Source organism: Bison bison, unplaced genomic scaffold (assembly GCF_000754665.1).
Source record: "Bison bison bison isolate TAMUID 2011002044 unplaced genomic scaffold, Bison_UMD1.0 scf7180017864337, whole genome shotgun sequence".
Classification (NCBI taxonomy): domain Eukaryota; kingdom Metazoa; phylum Chordata; class Mammalia; order Artiodactyla; family Bovidae; genus Bison; species Bison bison.
The window spans coordinates 133,395-143,714 of NW_011494909.1; the positions used below are offsets into that span (position 1 = coordinate 133,395).

General features: G+C 46.7%; 1 protein-coding gene across 1 annotated transcript in view; it reads left to right on the forward strand.

The window, feature by feature from the left end:
- Positions 1-505: 505 nt before the first annotated feature.
- CCDC3 (coiled-coil domain containing 3) overlaps positions 506-10,320 on the forward strand; it is a 94,915-nt gene continuing 85,100 nt past the window's right edge. Inside the window, exons 1-2 of the mRNA XM_010854087.1 lie at positions 506-879; positions 4,739-4,913. Of these exons, the coding sequence (XP_010852389.1) occupies positions 506-879; positions 4,739-4,913 (549 nt within the window). The remainder of the gene's footprint in view (positions 880-4,738; positions 4,914-10,320) is intronic.

A 10,320-nucleotide genomic window follows, 5' to 3' on the forward strand; every position in this document is an offset into this window, starting at 1 on the left:
TGCGCAGGGCGCCGGAAGAGGGCTGGGCCGCCTCTCCCCACACTGACTTTTCGGCCGCGGACCTCCCCGCTGGCGCAAACACGGAGCTCGGCCCGGGGGCTCCCGGTCCAGCGCCGACTGCGCTGTCTCCCCAGCACCGCGCGGCCCTGGACGACTTCCCGCCTCCGCCCCGCCCACTGCCGCCCACGCCCCGGCCACGGAAGAGGGGTGGACAGGAGGCGGCGGTGGCCGGCCCTCCCCGTGCCCTTTTAAAAGGCTCCAAAGCGAGGCCCCTCAGGGGGATCTTGGCGGAGGAGGGAGCAGCACGCTGAGCTTCCGCATCGATGCGCAGAGCCGAGAGCACCCGGCTGCGCCTCCCGCTGGTGGGGCCTGGCACTTCGGCTTCCCTGACGCTCTCGCTGCTGCTGCCGCGGGGCTCCCCCTTCCCCCGGCCATACGCCCTGGGTAGCGCGTCTGGGGCGCGCAGCCCACCCGGCGGGTCTCACCGCCCGCCCTCGCCGCCAGCATGCTGCGCCAGCTGCTGCTCGCCGCAGTATGCCTGGACGGCGGGCTGGAGGCCACCCGCGGCTGCCAGCTGCCCTCCGAGTGGAGACCCCTGAGCGAGGGCTGCCGAGCCGAGCTGGCCGAGATCATCGTGTACGCCAAGGTGCTGGCGCTGCACGAGGAGGTGCACGGCCTGTACAACTACCTGCCCTGGCAGTGTAAGGCCAGCGACGCGGGGCTCTTCTACTCCGCTGAGATCGAGATGCTGTGCGACCAGGCGTGGGGCAGCATGCTCGAGGTGCCAGCGGGTTCCAGGCTCAACCTCACCGGCCTGGGCTACTTCTCCTGTCACTCCCACACCGTGGTCCAGGATTACTCCTATTTCTTCTTCCTCAGGTGAGCCTGCCACCTCCCGCCCATACCATCCTTTCTGCCACTTGGCACGGCCAGCAGAGGTACCTTTATCCCCAGCAGGCTCAGGAACTCCTCCAGAATCCCGTCCAGGCGATGTTAAGTGATGCCCTGGTCTCCCCTGGTCTCCTTCCCATTTTCTGCTCTTTGGTGCTCCTCGTGTCTACAGAGATCTTGGAAGCCTCTGGCTAAGACTGTTGAAAAAACAGGGATGGCTCCCGTGCTTGACCAGGGAAGAGTGTTTCAGGCCAAAGCTCAAGGTGGTTTCCAGCAACAAACAGCCTATTCCCGATAGCAGAGGTTTATGCGGGGGGTGATGGGGGAAGAAGGCCCTGGTCACAGCGCTCTGAGGAGTATGAAGGGCAATCGGACAGGCGCCCTCTCTGGGTGAGTTCCATGCAGGTTGGTCTGTGGTGCAGATGAGATGCCTGTGGGTAAGAGTTCAGGTGACGGCGTCTCCTGGAGTTTGAAATAAGAAAGTGGAACCCTAATTGAGGTGGAATCCTTATAGAGGAGGAAAGCTATTTTTTAAAGTGGATGCTGTGGGAGTCGTTTGGGATGGACAGTGGTCAAAACCAATCCAAACACCTTTGGAATCAGACAATTGTTGGAATTCTGGCTGTGTTCTTCCTGTCATTTTGAGCAAGTTACTGACCTTGTCAAGAACCTCAAGAGCCTCACCTTCATAATGTGCCAAACGAGATTGGTTGAGATTAGAGCCTAGTACCTGCTGCAGAACACCTGGTGCAGGTCAGATGAGGCGCGTGTAGTTGCTCAGCTCTGCACACCTGCTTAAACGCCGAGACGGGACCGCGTGGAATGCAGCCCAGCTGTCCTCGTGTTCCACTCGGATTAGCTCGTATCAGCTGCCAGCAGATCTCAATGCCAGGCTCTTCCAAATAGCCAAAGTTGACAGAGGAAGGGCCTGGGGGTGGGGGCATTAAGGGATTGGGAAGGTGCTCACAGAGCTTTGAAGAACAGAGAGGTGAATTAGACCAGGCCTTGTCTGTTGGGAGACTCCTGGAATCTTGTGAAGTTCCATGAAAGTTTGTCGTGTGGTCACGACGAAATGCATGTAGATAAGGGTTCAGGTTATGGGTTCAACTGAAGTTTGCAATACAAAACAGCAGGTGGAACCCTAATACATTGGTTCTCTCCAGTTGGAGGAGGAGGCTGAAACAGAGGAACTGGGAGGAACCTCAAAATGGAATCTAACGGATAGTGATTGGACAATAAGTCCCATCTTCCCAGTATGTGGCAGAGCATTAAGGATATTTGGAATAGCCATGACCTTGGTCTGCAGACTAACTTTTAGCTCTTGAGATTTCACATCACTGAGAAAGAAGACAGAAGGTTCCACAGAGGGGCGTCCGTAAGCTTGCAGTAACACATGTTTTCCATATTAAAGCCAGAATATCTAAGTTTAGAATACATGGCGTGCTTTGTGTTGGCTTGGGTGGTTTAGCCAGATTAAGTTGAATTAAAAAAAAAATACTGGAGAAATACAGTTTCTAAATAAAGCTGGCAAGGAGTGAGATAGTACCTTCTTGATATGGAGAAACTTAGATTTTTACATGTCTTTATAGGGAAACCAGCTCTAAAACTATTCAACAATAAAACTTTATTTTCCAAAGTAAAAAGAGCCAGAGTACTTAAGGAGACATTATTTTCTTTTCCGATTTTATAATGAAATACAGTTTTGTCCACTGGCTCTCTGGTGGTCAGCCAGCTCTTTCCTCTTTTTCTCTGACATATTTATAAAACGTTAGGGCAGAGATACAGAGTCAAATGGTGGTCTGACAAGATTTCTATTTCAGAGGGCTGTATTGCCCTGATGTGTGTTAACAACCACAAACAAATCATTCCTCTGTTATTCTGGGCCCCTCGGAGAGGAGAACAGATTCTGGTCAGTGTCACGGGAGAGAGTGGCAGTGGAGACTCCCTGGTGAGCCCCCAAATGCCTACTTTGGGCTGGAGTGCCGCTTCCATCTCTCCTTTTCCTTCTCTTGACTTCTCTGTCTTGCCAACAGGTACTTTACGCAGGGTTCTGTTAAAATGTTAAGTTTTATACGGTGCTTACTCTGTGTCAAATACTTTACTTACTTTTTAAAAAATGCACTCCTCATCATTAAACAAATAAGGATGCTGTTGTCATCCTCGTTTTATAGATTGTGCTTTAAGCTTAGAGAATTTAAGAAATTCGCTGTGTGTCAAACAGGAGATATGTAGCAGTGGTAGGACTTGAATCTTGGGTCATTGCAATTGGCTTTCCTTTGCCCAGGAAACAAGGAGCACTCCACTAGGAGAAGGAAGGCAGCTTGGGAGATACACAAATGTTCACCCGCACCCGTCCCCCGACTCACATGTTTTGAAAAAGGATAGACACGTGCAGTGTGAGGTAGAGAAACAACAGAGAGAGTGACTCCTCTAAGGCGAGCCATGTAAATGTGTAATTGGAAGCTGCATGTAAATCAGTGAAGTTAGAATATACCCTCACACTGCACAAAAATATCTCACAGTGGTTTAAAGACTTAAACATAAGACATGATGCCATAAAACTCCTAGAAGAGAGCATGGGCAAAATGGTCTCTGACATAAATTGGACCTTTGTTTTCCTAGGTCAGTCTCCCAAGGTAATAGAAATAAAACCACATATAAACAAAGGGGACCTGATCAAACTTATAAGCTTCTGCACAGCAAAGAAAACCATAAAAAAAAAAAAAAGACAACCTAAAGAATGGGAGAAAGTATTTGCAAATGATGCAATAGACCAGGGCTTAATTTCAAATATACAGACCATACAACTCAACAACAAAAAAAACCCAATCAAAAAATGGGCAGAAAACCTTAATAGACATTTCTCCAAAGAAGACATGCAGATGGCCAGTAGACACATGAAAATATACTCAGCATCACTAATTCTTAGAGAAATGCAAATCAAAGCTACCGCCAGGTACCATCTCCTATCAGACGGAATGGCTATCATCAAAAAAGAACAAATAGCAAATGTGGGAGAGAGTGTGGAGAAAAGGGAACCCTCCTACACTGTTGGTGGGAATGTAAGTTGGGGTAGCCACTATGGAAAACAGTATGGGGGATCCTCAGAAAGTTCATAGGACCACCATATGATCCAGCAGTCCCCCTCGTGGGCATATCCCTGGACAAAGCTGTAATTCAGGAACATACATGCACCCCCATGTTCATAGCAGTATTCCCAACAGCCAAGATACGGAAACAGCCTAGATGTCCCTTGATAGTTGAATGATCAAAGAAAATGTGGTATGTATATATGAATATTACTCAGCCAGAACAAGAAAGAAAGAATGCCATTTGCAGCAACATGGATGGAACTAGAGATAATTATACTAAGCGGAGTAAGTCACAAAGAGAAGAATAAATACCATATTATATCACTTATATGTGGAATCTAAAATATGGCACGAATGAACCTATTTACAAAACAGAAACAGACTCATGGATACAGAGAATAAACGTGTGGTTGCCAAGGGGAATGGAGGGAGGGAGACGGACGGACTGGGTGTTTGGGGTTAGCAGATGCAAACTGTTATATTTGGAATAAACAGCAAGGTCCTACCTTAGCACAGGGAACCATATCCAATCTCCTGGGATAAACCATAATGGAAAAGATATAAAAAATGTATATATATGTATAACTGAGTCACTTTACAGCAGAAATTAGCACAACATTGTAATTAAACTCTACTTTAAAAAAAGATGTTGTATAACTAGCAACTCTGTCACAGTCTTCTGTTGATTCTCAATTCGACATGGCACACCCCATGGGTGTCCAGCCTACAGCTCTTGCCTCCTTTTTTTCCATTAGGATGGATGAGAACTATAACCTCTTGCCTCATGGAGTCAATTTCCAAGATGCCATCTTTCCAGACACTCAAGAGAACAGAAGGATGTTTTCTAGCCTTTTCCAGTTTTCAAACTGTTCACAAGGGCAGCAGCTGGCGACTTTCTCCAGTGACTGGGAGGTCCAAGAAGACACTAGGGTAAGAATTGGCTATACCCTGTGCTACAGCAAAATAATAAGAGAGCTATGACTCATACGAATGTTGAGAGCAAGGGGGTCAAGAGGCCTCTTCCAAAGTCCAGATCAAGAGGTATTTTTCACCCTCTCCACAGCCCTCCCAGAAGCTGACAAGCACTGCTCACAAACTCTGGAGTCCTCAGGCTGTACTGTGTGGCATGAGGTTCCTCACAAAGTGAGGGGACAAGTTGGGCTGAAGGCTGGCATGCTGTGCCTTAGTTTCCTCTTCTGTAAATTGGAAGCAATAGTAACATCTGTATCTTAGGGCGGATGTGACATGATTTAACTATGTAGGGAATGTCAATAGGTAAAGCCTTTAGTGAGGTGTTTGAGAGTAAGCACTCAATACACTGAGCTGTTATGACTACTTCTGTTGTTGATTTCAAATACTTATGTATGTTTTTACTTGGCCCTGCTGGGTCCTAGTTGTGGCATGTGGGATCTTCAGTCTTTCTGCAGCGTGCAGGATCTTCAGTTGCAGCATGCAAACCCTTAGTGGCAGGATCTAGTTCCCATGGAACAGAAGGATCCGGATCACTCTGGGCATGAAGATAGAAAAGGCACCTTTCAGTCTGAGGCAGATGCCTGAGTTGTGGGGATATTTCGAGGACTGTCGCTTTCTTCGAGCAGTGGCATGCAACTGAGCCAGGGGAGCAGGGAGGCCGTGGCCCATCGCTCCCAGTCTCCCACCAAGATGTTTATAGGACCACGTGACAGACCGCAGGAGACAGTTCTGATGTGGGTTAATGAACCAACGTGCATGTATTAGGTGGTTTCCTTCTTTCCCGCATCTGTGGTGGCCTTGGTGGGGGCGCTGTCTTTCTCTTGTCTTGTGGGTTGCCCTAGGGGAGTGACCTTGTTCTTCCAAACCTCCTGCCCAGGGCTCCATGGCACCTGGAGGCTTTCTTCATGTTCTTTGCACAGAAACTGTTCTCATCGTGGGCAAATGCATCCGACTGCAGAAAAGTGTTGATTCTTCCTTTCCATACGTTATCCAGGGTTCCTTCCTTAGGCCTGCCCTACTGACGGTTCTCAACTCCCTGACCCCTCTTCAAGATTTGCCAAAATCTTCTGAGTGCTTGTCATATATTTCACTCCCCACATGGATCTAAACACCTTTCTTTCCCCTGCCCCACTCTTCTTTTTTTCCTACCCGGCTCTTAATCTGTGCCAGCGCCCACTCCACATTGAACTGGACCCACCAAGTATAAGCCTGAGTATCCCCAGCCTGGGTCAGACCGTAGCATGTTCAAATTAAATCTTTTTAGTCTTGGTCCTGTGGTTCTCCATTTTGTGGGATTTTTGCTTCATGTACTAAATCCTTGGTAATAGTACACTGATATCAAGAGATCAGATGTTGATCCAAAAATATCTCGCAGCTGAGCCCCAAACTCTTTAGATATATAACTGATTAGCCCTGTGGTCACACAATGAAGCTATTAACATTTTACTGCAATTATATTCTCCATCATTCGAAAAAAATAGAACAATGAGACTGTGGAGAATTGTTTTAATGTGAAGGCAGTCCTGTTTTGGGTGGTCAGATGTTGATCTTGGGGAGAATTCCTCTTCCATTTCATCATCCTGGTCTCTTAGATAACAGAGGGTGGGTATGTGTGTTTGCGCTGAGTCAGAAGCTTTTGGGGAAAGAGAATTAATTGTTCCAGGTTGCTGAGCTGCTGCAGAGCCAAATTGAGGTGTTGATGGACTTTGTATGTGTCACGTCTTGGCTCCTTCTTCTGCCCACTTTGAAAGGTACCACATCAGAGCTGAGTTAAATTAGCTAGTTCATTTGAGAATTTAGGTTTAAAATAAAACTATGGTGCTAGCATTTATATTTTATGATATTCCATGAGATATTTTTACTTTCTCTGCAGTGATTAAAATAGTTGTGAATTGAAGGTGTCAGAATTAGACGAAGAGTTATGGACAGTTACTTGCTTCTTTCTTGAAAAAAAAACTAAAACTAAAAATTATCTGCCTTAAAAAAAAAAAAAACAACTTATGTTCAGTTGCGCTGGATGTTTGTTGCCGTGAGGGCTTTTCTCTAGTCATGGCAAGCGAAGGCTACTCTTTGTTGCAGCGCACAGGCTTCTTATTGCAGTATCTTCCCTCATCGCAGAGCACAGGCTCTGAGCACATGGGTCTCAGTAGTTGTGGGTTGTGGGCTCACTAGTTTTGGCACACGGGCCTAGTTGATCTGCAGCTTGTGGAATCTTCCTGGACCAGAGATTGAACCAATGTCCCTGCTCTGGCAGATGGATTCCTATCCACTGTGCCACCAGGGACATCCTCTCTGCTTTTTCTGTGTGAAGATGAGTATTCTGCTTTCTCTCCTATGCAGGGTAAATAAATCATGTTACTACACAGTCTGTTTTTCCTAAGGTGATGGGTCTTCCATTTTAGACAGGGTCAGAGGAGCTTGTTTGGGTCACCTTTTAATTCCAGTTAGACTCTTGCTAATGGGAACATGTGAATCCTTCATTTGTTCTGAGACCATTATGAATGGCCCTGGACGGTGCACATTGCACAATTTCCCTATATCACATGCTGTGTCTTAGATGACGATGAATTCAGGGGGCACACTGATGAATTCTCATCATTTCCACTGTTGCTGCTGCTCTTCTCTAAGTCCCCAGTCAGCTCGAACAGTGTGTTTAGATCGTGGTCGTGAAGGGTGCATCTTCTCCTTCTCATTCTCTTGGAGCATCACATGAATCTGGGACTCTAGGGTCAGTCTGGAGGTTAAGAAATGGAACCAGAGGAAAATCTGATGTAGGGAAACTTTTTGTGATACATACCCAGGACAACCTGCAACTCGGTCCTCAGCAGCCAAATCCTCCCATTCTCTAATTCCATCCTTAGACATCCCACCACTCCCCCCGCTCCTTGCTTCAGTCAGTGGAAACATAAGCTTGCTTTCAAAAGTTGCCAGGGAATCAGCAGCACTCCTAAGTGTTCAGCATCTCTCTGGTTCAGTATCATGGTGTTAATGGGGCCTCCGGGGATGTCTTTGGCAAGTTAGAGCATCCATCCCATTTTCTGGCAGGGTTCTCTCCACGCCAGCCAAGAACATTTTCCTTTCCTTTTTTCTTCCCTGTTGGGTGAGTGTAACAATCAAAACAAAAGTTGGCTGTTTTCCTCTCTCAGCAAGTCCTGTCCCCCGGGACCGCAACCCAGACTGACCCACACATACATCAATCCGACCTAGAGTGTCATGGGACTGACATAAAATCTGTGGAAGACCTCCTGTCATCTTTCTTTTTTCCCTTTTTAGAGTTGGGAAGGATGGTGAGGGAGGTACCATCCTCATCAGGCAATCCGGATTGGCTGTGCCATTTTCAGAGGCGTGACCTCAGGCAGAACCCTTAATTTCCCACAACTTCAGTTTTCTCCTTCCCTGATAGCTCAGTTGGTAAAAAATCTGCCTGCAATGCAGGAGACCCCAGTTCGATTCCTGGGTCAGGAAGATCTGCTGGAGAAGGGATAGGCTACCCACTCCAGTATTCTTGGGCTTCCCTTGTGGCTCAACTAGTAAAGAATCCCCCTGCAGTGCAGGAGACCTGGGTTCTATCCTTGGGTTGGCAAATCCCCTGGAGAAGGGAAAGGCTATCCTCTCCAATATCCTGGCCTGGAGAATTCCATGAACTGTATAGTCCATGGGGTTGCAAAGAGTCAGACATGACTGAGTGACTTTCACTTTCAAAACATATAAACTGTCTCAGGTTGTCTTAAGGACCCCATTAGATCATAGGTTTGAAAGCACTTTGTCAGTTGTAAAGAGTGATGGAGGGGTTTATGACTATAAATGGATATTTAGAAAGTATGGCTTTAAATCTTAAAGATCATGCAGCTTTTTAAAAACTTCTGGTGTCTTCCCAGGGCAGTGGCAGTGGGAGCAGGGCTGACAGGGTGGGTGGTGGAGAGGGGAACAGATGACGGGGAAGCTCTCGTGTGTTGTAATTCATTCAACAGACTTTACTGGGTTCTGGTCACAGAGCACTTAAAAATTCATGTACTGAGTTATAAACCATGTTCATGTGGATTCCCAAATCTGAAAGTATAAAATGGTAGTCAGTAGAGTTTTTTCTCCCACCTTTGGCACCCATCCACCCAGTTCCCACCTACCCTCCAAACGAATAACCACTGTTAATAGTTTCTTGTAAGCTTCCAATGAGTATTCTCCCCCAACAAACACTTCAGTCAAGATTCACTGTCTTCTTTAAGGGCATGGCAGCCCACTCCTATATTCCTGCCTGGAGAATCCCATGGACAGAGGAGCCTGACGGGCTTCAGTCCCTGGGGTCACAAAGAGTCGGACACGACTGTGTGACTAACACACACTTTTGTACCAGTGGCACTGCGATGCGCACACGTGGTTGTGGGACGTGTAAGTAGACATGTAAGTTGCTGTATCTAGACATGTACGTTGGTTTAAACAGCTGTGTCGTATTCCATTGTATTAATGCCTTACTGTGTATTTAATCAAGTCCCCTGTTGATAGGTAGTAACACTGTTTCCAGTCCATGGATATTACATGGAGTGTGGACATGTATGACATTATATCAGTACACACCTCATTTTGTGGAATTGTTGAGTCCAGTCTTTAGCAAGTGGCTGTTGAGTGACTGCCATGAGGCAGCTGCTGTGTTAGATACCAGAGTTTCAATGTTGAGAAAAATACAAAGTCCCTGACCTCATGAAGTTTATAGTCCTAGCGCTGGTGGTGAATACAATCAAAAGACCACATTAATGACTTTAGAATTTAAAATGGAAATAAATGCTTCAAGGGAAAGAAAGGAAATAATCAGGAAGTCTGACCTAGACTTAGGGATAAAGAAAGCTTTTGCTGCTGAATTATACTGGAGCTAAAATCTGATGGAAGAGGAGATACTCTAGTTAATGTGGGAGTATTGGGATAATGAGAGAAATCCAGAAAGGTGAAGAATCTGTGCAAAGGCCATGTGGTAGCAGGATCCATGGTGCCTTTGAGAAAATCAAAGAAATCCCCAGTAGCTGGAGGAAAGGGAGTGAGTGAGAAGGATGTGGAAAGAGCTCTAAGTGGGGCCAGACCATGTGGGGATTGATAGTTTCTGGTGAGGACTGGGCTTTGTTCTAACAGTAATGGGACACCTCTGATGTTTTGAAAGCAACAGGTGATGGGAGCAAATGCATATTTAAAAAAAAAAAAAAACCGAAGTGGGAAATATATTGGAGGGGATCCAGATGATATGGTAAGAAGAGGCAGTGGTTGTTTGAAAGCAGCCAGATAGATGTTGGGCTCGGGTGAAGATGGAGGGGATGGAGCGATGTAGGCAAACTTGAGAGAGATTTAGGATCTAAAATCAGTAGATGTCATGGAGGGTTGG